This window comes from Miniopterus schreibersii (genome assembly GCF_964146895.1).
Source record: "Miniopterus schreibersii genome assembly, chromosome: 4".
Classification (NCBI taxonomy): domain Eukaryota; kingdom Metazoa; phylum Chordata; class Mammalia; order Chiroptera; family Miniopteridae; genus Miniopterus; species Miniopterus schreibersii.
The window spans coordinates 67999060-68013314 of NC_138105.1; the positions used below are offsets into that span (position 1 = coordinate 67999060).

Here is a 14255-nt window from a genome sequence, read left to right on the forward strand (position 1 = left end):
ATCTCCATACCTTATAACTTCTATCACGAAATCATGCAATTTCTTTCAATATTTAACAGCTGAAATAAGTTAATTTGATCTGCTCTAATGGCTAAGGTGTTGTTTTCCCCTTTCAATAAGGATTATCTCCCAGAAACTTGATAAGATTTGCTGGGCTTTGAGTTGTTTCTGGAGCCATACCTCTGGCCCCCGTAAAGGCTTCATTTGTAAAACAAGGACAGTGGTTTTCCATACCTCAAGAAATGGGTCACTACCCAATGTTGTCAAAAGACAACATTCACCCACTTTTGGGCCCTGGCCAGTGAGGTGTGGGTTCAGTCCCTGGTCCAGGCATGTGTGGGAGGCAAATACTCTCTCCTCTCCCTCTCCCTCTCCCTCTCTCTCTCTCTCTCTCTCTCCCTCTCTCTCTCTCTCTCTCTCTCTCTCAAATCAATACAAATAATTAAAAAAAACACATTCATCCATTTTTGGAATGTTCCTTTTCCACCCCCCACTCCCCCCAGGCTCTGTAGCAAGTACAGAGCGATCTAGTACAGGTTGTGTATAGGTTAGGGTCATCCCTGAGAGCCAGAAAGACTTGGGTATACAGGAACTTCGTCCATTTCACAAACCTTCTAGCGAAACAGGTCTAGCTGCAAATCTTACAAAGGCCTGGGTTGTCCCTTAAGGCCACAGAGGCTTGGACACATGGGACTTCAGTCCATTCGCCCTGGCAACAGCAGAAAAGATCTAGCCGGAGAATGGTGCTATAATTAAGGCTTCCATTCTCCGGCCAGGCCTCCTGGTTCCCCATTTGTATTAGGGCTGTGCGGTATTGCAAAAGAAAACGAATCTCTTTTTCTTTAGGGTTTGGGGAATCAAATTTTAACCAGTTCTTGAGGATGTATTCTAGGGGTGAGTCCTGAGGAAGGGAGGGTTGGTTTCCCATCTGGAAGAGAACAGAGGAGAGTAGGGGAGAAACAGGCATCTCTGTCCCCCCCACACACACCTATCGTGGGCTCGAAAGAGAGTGTCCCCTGCATTGTGCCCAGGTTTCCGGACTCAGCTCACCTAACCGTGTAACCTGCCCCTGGTCTCATGCTAGAGCCTGTCCATCCCTAAACTCACCAACGGATCTCCTTCCTCTCCGGCCCCTTGTTGCTGGGGTTTGGGGGCACACACTCGTCGTGAGCCACTGAGCTCACCAGTGCATCTCGCGTTCTTCCCATTCCTTGTGAGATTCCAGCAAAGCACATTTGAAAGAGGCTTTAGCATCAATTGCCATTCCTGTTGTGTTTATGCAGTTAATCAGGCCAAATGGAAACGACTTAATACAGTAAATAAATTGGTCTTAATTTGGCTCCTTGATAAAAGGACCAATTTATTTACTGTATTAAGGATGATTTTAGGGGGAAAATTATATTTCAATAGACTCCATAATACACAGTTGTGGATATTAGACTTTAGTTCAGTTAAAAGCTCTATTTTTCACCTATGAATTAACTGGATCCTAAATTTTTCTAATTTTCTCAAACATTTGACTACAACTCTCCAAACTAATGTTTTGTTTTTCTCCCACTCTTTGACTTGGAATTGGTGAGAACTAAAACTTTTTTATTCTATTGGCCCATTCACCCCAATTCTTGACCCCATAATACTGAGGTTCGTAGCACAGTTTGTTTCCGCCAGGTTATAGGCACTGCTCTTACTCAGGCAATACTGCCCCTAGGCACCATCACCACCTCCTTCGGCGCCCAGGCCTCATCGCCCCTCTGACCGGGAGTAAGGGCCTCTTGGCTCCAAAGGAAAGTCACCCCTTTTCAGCAGGAAGCAGCTACGGAAGATACCCTGTGCCGCATTTCTCTGAGAGGATCCCGAGCCAGCATCCCCGAGCGGGGAATGTAACAGGCAGCCGGCCGGCCAGGAGCAGAGCAAGAACAGTGGGCAGAGAGCCCCAGGTGCCTCGCAATGGGCAGCACTGGGAAAACAGGGACCTTGACCCCCAGCATATTGCTCACCGTGCAGTTTAGGCCCCTTGGCCTTTCCTCCCTAAAGATAACATCTCGGCCTCAGTTGTGTTTCAGCTCCAGGCCCAGAAAAGCAACAAAACCAGACAAGTGATGCTTTGGCTGCCTCAGGACCAGCTGCATTGACTAATGACCCCCTGCCCTGGCGCCAACTAATGAGTGGAGACCACAACCCTGAAAGGACAGAGCTGGAAAGCTGGCGAAACCCTCCCCTAAGACCCCCTTAAGATTCCTGCCTGCAAGATAGAGACAAATACCCTCAACACGAAGCACCCAGCATGCAACTCTCCTTCTGGGCAGCACTTCTCCTTCCTCTCCTCTTTCCCCCACAGGCATGCATCCCCTAAACTCTAAGGCACCCCACAAGACTTGCAACCAGGGGAGCAACGGGCAGTGGCAGCCTGTCCCAGGCTAACCCCTGAACCTGTCTCCAAGGCCCCCTTTTCTCTGACTTCCCGGTGAGCCAGAGCACCCAGCCTGGGCTCTCCTCCTGCTTCTCCGATGCTAAGGCCTCCCTTGTTCCACTGTCCTGAGTACGCTTTTGCTGCAGCCAGTAAATTCTTGCCTGCTTTGCTGCATTTGTCTCTTGATGAAATATTTCCTTCAAGAAGACAATAACTGAAGTCTCATTGTCTCATTGATAACACTACCACCCTAGCTAAGTGCTATGGACTGAATGTTTGTGTCCCTCAAAACTCATATGTTGAAGCCTTAATCTCTAGTGTGATGGTATTTGGAAGTGGAACTTTTGGCAGATTATTAGGTCATGAGGGTGAAACCCTAGTGGCGGGATTAGTGCCCTTATAAGATGACACATGAGAGAGAGATTCTCTCCCACGTGAGGACACAGCGAGCAAGTGGCCATCTGCAAGCCAGGAAGAGAGATCTCTCCAGAACCCCCCCAAGCTGGCACCCTCGTCTTGGCTTCCAGCTCCCAGAACTCTGAGAGAGAAATGTCTGTTGTTTAAACCATTCAGCCTAGGGTGTCTTGTTATAGCAGCCCAAATGGACTAACACATTAAGGCACACATCATTTCTTGCTTGGACTGTTGCAGTAGCTGGACATCCTGCTTTACCTCTTGCCACTTATAATTCATTCTCTATCCTCTAACTAGTGTGACCTTGTTTATTTAGTAATTTATTTGTTTATATTTTATTTAGGTGAAATTCGTATCTCATAAAACTAACCATCTCAAAGTGAGCTGCTCAGTGGCGTTTGATATTTTTACAATGTTGTGCAACTCTATCTAGTTCCAAAACATTTTCAATGTCCCCCAAAGAAACCCCATAGCCATTAAGCAGTCACTTCCCATTCCCCAATCTTCCAGCCCCTGGCCACCACTAGTCTGTGTTCTTGCTCTACCAAATTACCTGTTCTGAATGTTCCATAAAAATGGAAACACACAATGTGTGGTCTTTTGTGTCTGGCTTCTTTCACTGAGTATAATGTTTTTAAGGTTCATCCACATCACAGTAAGTGTCAGTGCTTCACTCCTTTATTATGGCTGAATAGTATTCCACTGTGTGGATGGACCACATTTTGTGTATCTATGCATCTGTTGATGTGTATTAAGTTGTTTCCACCTCTTGGTTACTGTGAATCATGCTGCTGTGAGCCTGCATGTGCATATTTTTTTCTGGATAGCAGGTTTCAATTCTTTGGGGTACATAACTAGAATTGAAATAGTTTGCATTAGCTTTTTAAACACTTAAGGCAACTCTCATCTCTCCCCTATTTAAAACCTTCCAATGGCCTCCCATTGAGCTTATTAACAAATTATGGCCCATGGGCCAAATCCGGCAGACCTTCTGCTTCTCTACAGCCACAGGAGCAGCTCTCAGGGGTGGCACTTTAGTGAGCTGAAGAGATAGAGCTGGGTGTCCTCCTCAGTCCTCTAATCTCCGCTCTGTCTCCTTGACTAGCAGTCAAAACCTGACTGCTGTCCACGCTCTGTGCTGGTCACTCTGGCCACCACCTACGTGTTGGAATGTCTTCTGTTGGTGACTGTGAGGCACCGAGTGGATGAATCTCATTCTGGAGGTGGGTGACTCAACATGTCACCTTGCCTCTGGCCAGCTAATCTAGATGAGACAGCTGGGTCCTGGGAGAGACAGGCTGGCAGAGATCTGGAGCAGAGATAGAAACTGGCCTTGGGGGTCTCTCCTCACCTCCCCCACCTGCTTGGACTGCCGAGCCTCAGCCTAGTCACTCTTCATCCAGAGAATGTCTCCAGCAGGGGGGCTCACATCGTGACCCCCAGCCCAGTGGCCCATCCCAAGCAAATAGGGCATGGCAGGGTGGAAGTACCTTCATAATGTCTTTGGTTTTATCTCTCACCCCTCAAAGCCTAAAATATTTACTATCTTGCCCTTTAGAGAAAAAGCTCGCCATCCCCTGAGCTTAGAATAGACACTAAGTGGCTGTCACTGTCTTGAAGCCCTTGTACCCTTGCTCATCTTGCAACAGGTATCTCAGAGCCTTTGCATTTACTGTTCCCTCTGCCTGGAACAGTCTTTCCCAGATCCTCTTTGTCATCTATGTCTCGACTCAAGAACCCCGTCTTTCCTGACCACCTGTATTAGGCAGGGATTTCCAGAGAAACAGAACCAATAATATATCTACATCTATACATCTGTATCTATATCTAATTTATATCTATAGCTATATCTAGAACTGATCTATATGTTTAATCTATATCATCTATCTATTTGCATATGGAGAGACAGAGAGACAGAGACAGAGAGAGACTTATTTTAAGGAGTTGGCTCGTGTAATTGTGTGGCTTGGCAAGTCCGAAAGCCACTGGAGAAGCCAGCGGGCTGGAGATTCAGTTGAGCTGATGTTGCAGCCTGTAGGCTAGAAACTCAGGCAGAATTTCTACACTGCTGTTCTGAATTCCTTTTTCTGCAGGAAACCTGATTTATTTTTTCAACCCCTCAATTGATTGGATGAGGCCCACTCACATTATCAAAGGTAAATTGCTTTTAAAGTTAACTGACTATAGGTGTGAATCCCATTTTAAAAAATACTTTCACAGCTACATTTAGCTGGTGTTTTACCAAATGACTGGTCTCCATCGCCCAGCTAAGTTCACACATGAAATGAACCATCCCTCCATCTAAATGACCTTTACTGGTGGCCCTATCACAGGCAGGCCTTCTCTCATTGCCCTGTTCTCCTTTCCTCACTGTCTGAAATCAACTCCATGCTGTCTTCAGAATGTTCACAGCCTAGAACCACAGGTGCTCAAGCAAAACAAAAACCCATGTGTTAAAGAAATGAAGAAAATGGACCCCAGGGCAGGGGAAAGGGGAAATAAGCAAGAAAAGAAATGGGAAGATGGGTATGGGATGGGGGAGTGGCAGGCAGATGTCAGCTGGGACACCTAGTGAGTGATGAGGGTCTTTGAGTCTCCCTTTCACAGAAGTCTCTGGCAATTTGGGGCTGGAGGAAGCAGGGGTGGGCTGTGAATGTGTTTCCCCATAATCCTGGAAGTGGGAGGTGGAGGTTTCTAGGACCTGGGGCTCTTAGGGCAAGAGGGCTGTGCTGGGGTGACTTCCAGGCTGAAGGGCTTTTTCCATGATGACTGGATCCAGAGCCCTGAGCTTGGATCCCACCCTCAACAGTCTTCAAGGATCTAGAGGTTAGATGGGGCCTTTGGAGCCCCAGTTTCACTTTGCAACCAGTAGTTCCACCCAACCTGGTGGCTGTCATCCCATCCCCGCTACCCCACGCAGTTCTGGTGACGTTGTGACAGCCACAGCCCCTGCCCTCTCTCCTGGGCTGCTGACTCACGCCTTCCCCTCCCTCCCTCCCTCCCTCTGGCTGCACCACTGGAAACGTCGCTCTGCCCGCGCCACACCGCCCCCTCCTGGGCACAGCCGCCCCGGGCCTGCAGAAGCACCAAGGAGCCTGCTCAGGCCCAGCTAGAAAGCAGCGACCGGGAGGGTGGGGTGAGCCGAGAGGGCACAGGGGAAGGCAGGCCAGACAGCTAATGGAGAGAGGGAGCTGGGAAGGAGGCATATGCGGGTGACAGAGCGGGTGCGGGCGCACGTGAGGAAGGAGGGGGGACTGTAGGGTTACCACGTGGAGGAAGACACCGGTAAGGACGTAGCAGAAGGCGCAGGCCAGAAGGCAGGTGACTGTGCAGGCGACAATATAGACAAAGGTGCTGGTAGGAAGACAGGAAGGGATCCGGGGAGGAAGGTAGGTAAAAATGCGGTGGGGTCCCCGATACACAGGTGAGAATGCAGGTGGAAAGACAGGGGAAAATAGAAGTAAAGGCACAGATAAGGTTGCAGAGGTGTGTGTGTGGGGGTGGCCCAGTGAGGACGCAAAAAATGCAGATGGATGTGGTCGAGGACGCAGGGAAGAGAGGAGGTAAAGAGCCAGGTGAGAATGTGGCAGAAATTCAGGGGAGGATGCAGCGAGGGGCGAGTGAGCGAGTGGGTGGGGACTGGGGGAGGGGCAGCCCCCAGGAGAGGCCGCGAGGGCGGAGGCACCGGCGGGAACGCGGAGGACAGGCCTCGGAGCTGGGCGGGGTGAGGCTGAGATGCGGCGCGGCCGCCGGGGGCCGTCCCGCCCCTTCCCTCCCGCAAAGACCTCCGCACTTGGGAGCGCACGTGGAATACAACGAAAGCTTTATTCGTCGTGGGGACCGCGACGGGGGCTCAGTTGGGACAGCCAAACACGACCATGTTCTCTGTGAAGCTGGCCAGGTCCCGGCACACTGCCTGGTTCTCCTCGTCCTGGCATTCGTCCGCTTCGGGCCACAGCTCCACCCAGGTGTCCTTCCCAATGATGTACTTGATGCTGGGGAGGGGGGACGGGGGGCAGGTCAGGGGGGCGGGCAGGCGGGGGGGGGCACGCGCGTGTGCAGGGCGGCACTCACTTGGATTTTTCTCCCCACAGGTCCGAGGAGAGGCCCCATATGAGGTAGTATTTCTCCTCCTGCAACTTCAGGGCGTCTCTGCACTTGATGTGACTGATGAACGTGCGCTCCCCTCCAGGCAACACCTCATCGGTGCCTGGAGCGGGGAGAAGGGCGCTGAGCCCGCGAGCAGGGAGGGGGAGGGAGGGGGGGCAGAGAGACCGAAGGCAGCGGGGGGCTGACCTGATTTGATGACCTGCTCGATGACCATGATGTACTCGTCAAAATCATCCGACAGCTCCTTCCTGTGCAGCTTGGTCTTGTACACTGAGGGGGAGAGGGGAGGGCCAGCGTGGGTCACGGGCAGGGTTGCCAGTGGGGCACCCCACCTGCAAGCGCACCTGGGCACACGCTCCCCCAAGCAGACACATGCAGTGGGTCTGCAGTAGGACTGCAGTGGGTCATGCAATAGTCCCTGCCTCCCAGTAACACGTGCAGCCACACAGGGTCACACAGCCACCCTCACAGTCACCCACCGCCATGTGCACAGTGACAGCTGCACACAGCTCCTCACATACACAGGGACAGCTACTCCTGTCCGCTGTCACCCGCAACCATCTCACATGCAGCCACATACGGTCACGGTCACTCACAGGCACCGTCTCTCACATAGTTACCCACAGTCGGGCACATGTACACAAGGACAGCTGCTCCTGTCCGCTGTCACCATCTCACACAAGCACGGCTACCCTCAACCACAATCTCACAGGCACACTCCACCACACTTACTCACAACCACCTTTTTTCACACTCTTGCACATACCGAGCCCAATCATAATCATGGTTCCCCACACAACCGTGGCCCCTAACACACACACACACACACCCCACACACACACCAGTCACCCACAGCCATAGCCTGGAACACAGCCACGTGCAGCCATGGCCACTCACAGCCACGACCACGCCTGCCGTCACAGCCGCACACGCTATCGCTCACAGACAATGACATGCACATGTGCCTCCCCGCCCCCTCCTCACCATAGTCCACTCCCGGCTCGCAGGCCTTGTCCAGCCGGTCTTCCGGAGTGACCTTGTCCTCCATATGCTGCATGAAGCAGTTCTCTGCAGGTGGGTGGGCAGGGGACGTGATCTAAGCCCCACTTCTCACCCAGGGCCCACCACCCATGGGTGTGGCCAGCCCCAGGCCCATCCCTCTTGGTATCCACTGGATGTGGGCTTTGGGGACCCCTTGTGTCACCCCCAGTGGGTGTGGCCCACCACTTCCTGGCTCCTGCGCACCCACCCTCAGCACAGCGGCACATTTCATTGTGGCAGAGTTTGCTCAGCATTCCGTCTTCCTTCTCCGGGTGGTAGAACTGGGTACAAGTCTCATCTGTGGGCAGAGGGGTGGGAGGTGTCAGAGAGCAGGGGCCTCCACCCAAGACCATGCCTGTGGGGCTCAGATTCCCAACTCCAGTCCTCAGACTAGGAGATGCTAGGTCCTGAACCCTGGGACCCCTACGCTCCCAACTCACCGAGCCCTGGGACTCCCAGATGCCCAACTCCCAGAGCCCTGCAACCCCCAACTCACAGATCCTTGGGACCCTCAGAAACCAGGCCCTAGGTTGGCTGCTCACCCAGGTTGTAATAGGAGTACACCTTGACTGCTCCCGGCTGGATCAGCCCCACATTAAAGAACTGGTGAACTTTGAAGGATAGACAGTCCTCCATTTGGTGTGAGATCTGGGAAAAGGAGGAGGGGAGTCAGGGAGGTGGCATGGGAGTGAGGCCAGCTCGGTGGTGGTGCTGGGGGCTGGAGCAGTGGCGGGACCCGGGGTGGGGGAGGGTTCTGGGTAGGGGGAAGTGGCCGAGATTCATGAGCAGTTCCACAAATCTATTGTCTTTTTCTCCAAGGCTCATGGCTGGATTACACTTCTCAGCCTCCCTTTCCTTTTGGTGTGGCCAGGAAACTGAATTCTGGCCAATGGGTTGCTATCTGTGCCCATAAAAACACTCCATGGTTATCAATACTGCACTTATATTTGAAAGTGGCTAAGAGAGTAAATCTTAAAAGTGTTGAGATTTATCACATACATATTATAACTGTGAGATGGTAGATATGCTAACTAACCTGACTGTGGTCATCATTTTCCATGCACATATATCAAACCCTTACACTGTATACCTTAAACTGATACAATGTTACATGCTGATTTTATCTCAATAAAGCTGGAAAAAAATAAATGAGAAAGAAAGAAAAAAAGGAAGAAGGAAGACATGTATGTCTGTGTGATCGACATGTATATTTGGAGAAAACTGTTAACAATTAATGAATTTCGGTCAAGGGTATATGGAAATTTTTTATACTGTTCTACAATTTCTCTGTAAGGTTGAAATTATATAAAAAATTAAAAGTACAAAAATCAAGCGCTGGCCGGTGTTCTCAGTGGTTAGAGCATCGGACCCTGCACTGAAGGATCACAAGTTTGATTCCCAGTCAAGGGCACGTACCTGGGTTGTGGGTACAACCCACAACCAGTTGGGGCGCATGCTGGAGGCAACCAGTTGATGTGTCTCTCTCACATCAATGTTTCTCTCTCTCCCCCTCCCTCCCTCCCTTCCATTTTCTCTGAAAAGCAATGAAAAATATCCTCAGGTGAGAATAAAATAAGTAAATAAAAAATAAAAGTACAAAAATTAAAATACAAAATTTTTTAAAAACCCATCTCATGCACAATCAATCCTCTTTCCTTCTAGAAGGAATGGATCAATCAGAGGACTCTAAGGCAAAGACCAAAAAGAGAGAAAAGGCCAGGCACATATGGGTGAAGATCCCAAGGGAAGCCCTACCTTGTTCAGGTAGATGATGAGGGTGTTCTTGTTGGAGAAGGCCTTGTTGTCCAACTCGAACTTAGAGATGTATCTGTCAGTGCCAGTGGTCAGCTGGAGAAGGAACAGGCTTGTGAAAACCCCTCCTGGATCTCCTTCCCTCCCTCAGCCTCTTCCAGACCCCAGGCTCCTTCCCACTGATCCCAGCCCAAGCCCAGGATTGTCACACCTGCTTGAGGTCGCCAATGTCAGGAGCAAAGCCAGTCATCATGGATATATCCAGGATGGACATAGTGGCATCCTGGTCTCCTAGGTACCTGGTTGGGGCAGGGAGAGAGGGGTTGAGTCCCAGGTGGGGTCAGCCCTAGGGGTCAGTGCTTGGACAAAGGGGTCTGATTAAGAACAGAGGCTTCTGGTTCCCACACAGCAGCACAGAGGATGTTAGATCTTAGGAAATACTCCCCCAAGGGGAGCAGAGGCAAGGTGTGTGAGGCCAAGGTGACTAACTGCTCGGCCTCTGAAGCCCAGCTACATGGGTTCAAATCCCAGCTCTATGTAGCATTTGATGAGTCACTTGACTTCTCTGCGCCTCAGTTCTTCTAGAAAATGAAGACAAGAGTACAGGCAGGACTCGCTTTGCATGATCCCATTATCATGGTCTAGTTCAGTAACACCAGTCCCACAGCAACATGGTTCTAATTCCAGTACCACAGTATGTTAGTCACGAGGAAGTGCCTCAAGGACAGATCTAGTTGCTAGCTCTTCAGTCCACCAGTCACTATGTAAATAAATGTGCGTGGCGATCAATCACGTAATTTCTTTCAAAGTCTGTTGCTGATGGGTCACCGAGCACCGGTTATTCAGGTCACCTGTGTGACTGTGTTGCTTCTTTCTCTCCCAGGAAAACACCCATATGAGATTTTCCCCAAAGGGACCGTGGAAAGGTAATTGGCCAGCAAAGATGAAGCTGCCGCACAGAAATGAAGAGCGGTCACGCCGGGAGCGGAATTGCACCAGCACGCAGGGGGAGCCAGAGGAGAAAGCGGATCGTGGCTCCGTGGACCCGCTGCCCTCGGCCAGGCCATCAGGCCGCGGGAGGAACTTAGTGAAGGCAAGGGCACCAACGGCAGTGAAGGAAGTGCTTGTGACAAAAAAATGATGTCCTGGAGGAAGTGACACTGGCAAAAAACTTCACAGTAAAGGAACTCTCAAGCACCCAGTGACATGGAAAGCTGAAAGGATTAAGTGTTGGAAGCTGAGCCAAACTTAGAAGGGAATGCGACACTTCACGGCATCGTAGAAAAGCTGCTTGCTCCATGTCACAGGTAACACAGAGAAGGAAGGAGGCACTGTTCAAATGACAGGGCTTTGGGTAACTGCTTTACAAAGGAAACAAAGCCAGCTTTAATCTCGGTGCTCCAATGTTTTAAATTACAGTGCACTGAACAAACACTCGTCTTTGCTTTTCATTACTCTATACTTTTATAAGTGGCAGCAGGAGAGTTTTTGATGGTGGGATAAAAAAAAGTAAAATTCCTGGAACAACTGTAATCTCCCCTGCTGGTAATTAACATCGCTCGGCAGTCTCAGCTCCTGTGGTCACGGCGAGGCTGCCTGCTGTCTGCCTCCTGCAGGGTGCTCAGCGCAGCATGAGCCGGCAATATGCTCCCGGAAAGAATTTACTCCACAGGCATTATTTACAAGGAATCTTGCTAGAGACAGAGGGATGATTGAGACGAGCCCCAGTGACCCATCTCTTACTTGGTACAGATGTCGAGGAACATGGTATCCTTGGCGTCCTGAGGCTTTTTGACTAGAAACAGAAGACAGAAGGATGTGGGCTGGGCCCTGATTCAGGAGAGGGGCAGACACCAGAATGGCAGGGAGGGAAGGTGACAGTTAGGGTCTGGGTCCCTTTTACCTTCAGGGGCTGGTCGTATGTTAACCCTGAGGCTGAACTTTTTGCAGGGGGCACTGTCTTTGATCTTGGCATGGTACATTGTCACCACCTGAAGAGATGGGAGGAGAGACGAGATGTCAGCCTACTTGACTTGGGAAGGAGAGGGTCCCTCTGGGGTAGAGGGCTGAGAGAGGGTGGGGAGCCAAGCAGGTGTGAGTTCCGTTCCTTACCGACAAGGTGCCTTGTCCTTTCCCTTTAGCTGTTAATGTGAAATTCTCATTTTCCTTGGTCTGCAGGGAGTGGGGAGAGAGAAGAGAAGGTTGGGAGCCAAGCCTTCCCCTGGCTGTGATGGCCACCTGCCCTCCCTCTTGCCTCCTGCAGACTTTGACTGGCATGGAGGGTGAGAGCAAGGATGGTTTGGCCGGGCAGTTGTACCTCTTCTGATCGCAGGAGGCTAGCGGATTCCCAGAGGATGCGGTGTGTGACCACAGAGCTGCGGCTGGGCAGGTCAATGGACACATCCAGATTCAGTTCATTGTGGTCAGGAACGTCCCTCTGGTATTGGGCCAAGGCTTGGAACACCATGAAAGTGGCCTAGAACCCATGAGAAAGAAAGAGGGTGATCTGTGGGACCTAGAAAGCAGTTAGAACCCACTGGGGGACAAAGAGGCTCAGCTTAGAGCTGGGCCACTGAGACTATGGCCTAAAACTCATCAGAGAGGGTGAGAATAAGACTGGGAGTTGGTGAGTACTGAGGACACGTTCTAGAACTCTGTGAGTGAGAGAGGCACAGATAGGGCTTGGTGACACTAAGACTGTGACCTAGAACCGACCAGAGAGCATAAGGGTAAGATTGGGAGTCATTAGACACTGAGGACATCTCCTAGAATTCTCCAAGGGATAGAGGCTTACACCAGAGCTTGGAGACACTGAACATGTCTAGAATATACCAGAAAGTGTAGGCATAAGACTGAAGGTCTAGCAGCATTGAGAATGTGGTCTAGAACCATCAAGAGAAGAGAGTCTAAGACAAGGGTTTGGAGACACTGAGAATGTATCTAGAACCCACTTGTGGGGGGAAAAAAAGAAATTGGAGCCTGGGAACACTGAGCATACAATCTAGAATCCAAAAGTGACCCTGAGCCCTGGCTGGGTGCCTCAGGTGGAGCCTTTTCCCATGCAACAAAAGATTGTGGGTTTGAGTCCTGGTTGGGGCATCCAGAATTTAGTCTAGAATCCATACCTAGCCTGTGGGCTCAATCCCCAGTCAGGACGCATACAGGAGGCAACCACCTGATGTTTCTCTCTCACATCAATGTTTTTTATTTCTCTTTCTCTCTTCCTTCCTCTCTCTTTAAAATTAATAAACATATCCTTGGGTAGGGATTTTTTTTTTTTAAAGTGACACTGAGAATGCCACCAGAGAGAAAGGGGATCAAACTGAAGCCTGAGGTTGCTAGACTTGAGGTTGCTGAAACCATGGTTTAGAACCCAGCATGGAAAGAGGCAGGCTTTTTCTAATACTCTAGAAAACTGAGAACATGGTCTAGAACCCACAGTAAGATAAGGTAACACTGGGAGCTTGGTGGAACTGAGCACATGGTCTAGAACCCGCCAGAGGGAGAGATGGACTTAATGTTTCCCTATAACAATTGAGAATTGATGTAGAATCCACCAGTGAGACAGGATAAGATGGGGAGCCTGGTGGAACTAGGAACATGGTCCAGAACCCATCAGAGAGACGCTCACACCTGAACCTGGGCCCTGAGAACATGATCTGTACACCAGGAGGGAAAGGGAGGCTCAAAACACAGCTTGGGGCATCCAGAATTTAGTCTAGAATCCATAGACAGATTTGCAACTAAAACAAAATAAAAAAAATCCTGAGTTCTCAACTTCATTCCAATCAATTGCCTCCCTTGGTCTCAGCATCTTATCCGGGGGAGGTGGGACCACTTGCCTGGGTGGAGCCATAGCCACCTCCGTAGTATCTCTGCTCGTTGAGCCAGCGCACAACAGGAGGCACAGAGTCAAAGTCTTTGAGCAGCAGCAGAGCCAACAGGGCATAGGACGTGGCCTCCACATTGTAGAGCTTCTGGCCAGGCTCCTCCCAGCGGTTCTTTTCTACAAGAGAGAACACCAGCCCCCATGCTCACTGCTTTGTCCAGCCTGGAGATAGCTCAGAGAAAGTTCAGGAAACAGACTCATACTAGACCTCTTGGTATTCAGGTGTCCTGGTCCATGTTTGTGGCTCTCAATCTGCTCCTTCTTGCCTCACTCTCTTCCCTCATCAACCTTTACTCTTTCATTTGAATTCTGAACTGCAGCTCCACTGATCTATGGGAGGAGATTCCCTAAACTTGCCATGCTCATTCTTACCTCTGAGCCTTTGCATATTCTGTTCTCTCTATTTGGAGCACCTTTCCCCCCACCTATCCCTGGTTAAGTCTTACCCACCCTGCACAACTTGGCTTCAATGGCACCTCAAGACAGAGTGAGACCCTTCCTTCTGTTTCTCAAAGCATCCTGTGCTTCTCCCACCCTAGTATTATGATGCTTTACAGAAATCTATTAACATTTCTTTCCTCAATTGGAGCATGAGGCCATGATGGCAGGGGCTGTGCCATATTCACTGTGATGTTCCTA

At 50.4% G+C, this 14255-nt stretch overlaps 1 protein-coding gene across 2 annotated transcripts in view; it reads right to left on the reverse strand.

Moving 5' to 3' along the window:
* Nucleotides 1-6630: 6630 nt before the first annotated feature.
* The window catches only part of C3 (complement C3), a 79766-nt gene continuing 72141 nt past the window's right edge, over nucleotides 6631-14255 (reverse strand). For both annotated transcript variants that reach the window (XM_081135029.1, XM_081135030.1), the window contains exons 29-41: nucleotides 13570-13733; nucleotides 12045-12203; nucleotides 11840-11899; nucleotides 11631-11718; nucleotides 11471-11522; nucleotides 9939-10026; nucleotides 9731-9823; nucleotides 8518-8623; nucleotides 8184-8273; nucleotides 7919-8002; nucleotides 7121-7204; nucleotides 6899-7034; nucleotides 6631-6819 (exon numbers count right to left, since the gene is read on the reverse strand). In XM_081135029.1, coding sequence (XP_080991155.1) covers nucleotides 6678-6819; nucleotides 6899-7034; nucleotides 7121-7204; nucleotides 7919-8002; nucleotides 8184-8273; nucleotides 8518-8623; nucleotides 9731-9823; nucleotides 9939-10026; nucleotides 11471-11522; nucleotides 11631-11718; nucleotides 11840-11899; nucleotides 12045-12203; nucleotides 13570-13733 — 1346 coding nt within the window. In that variant the 3' untranslated portion in view covers nucleotides 6631-6677. The remainder of the gene's footprint in view (nucleotides 6820-6898; nucleotides 7035-7120; nucleotides 7205-7918; nucleotides 8003-8183; nucleotides 8274-8517; nucleotides 8624-9730; nucleotides 9824-9938; nucleotides 10027-11470; nucleotides 11523-11630; nucleotides 11719-11839; nucleotides 11900-12044; nucleotides 12204-13569; nucleotides 13734-14255) is intronic.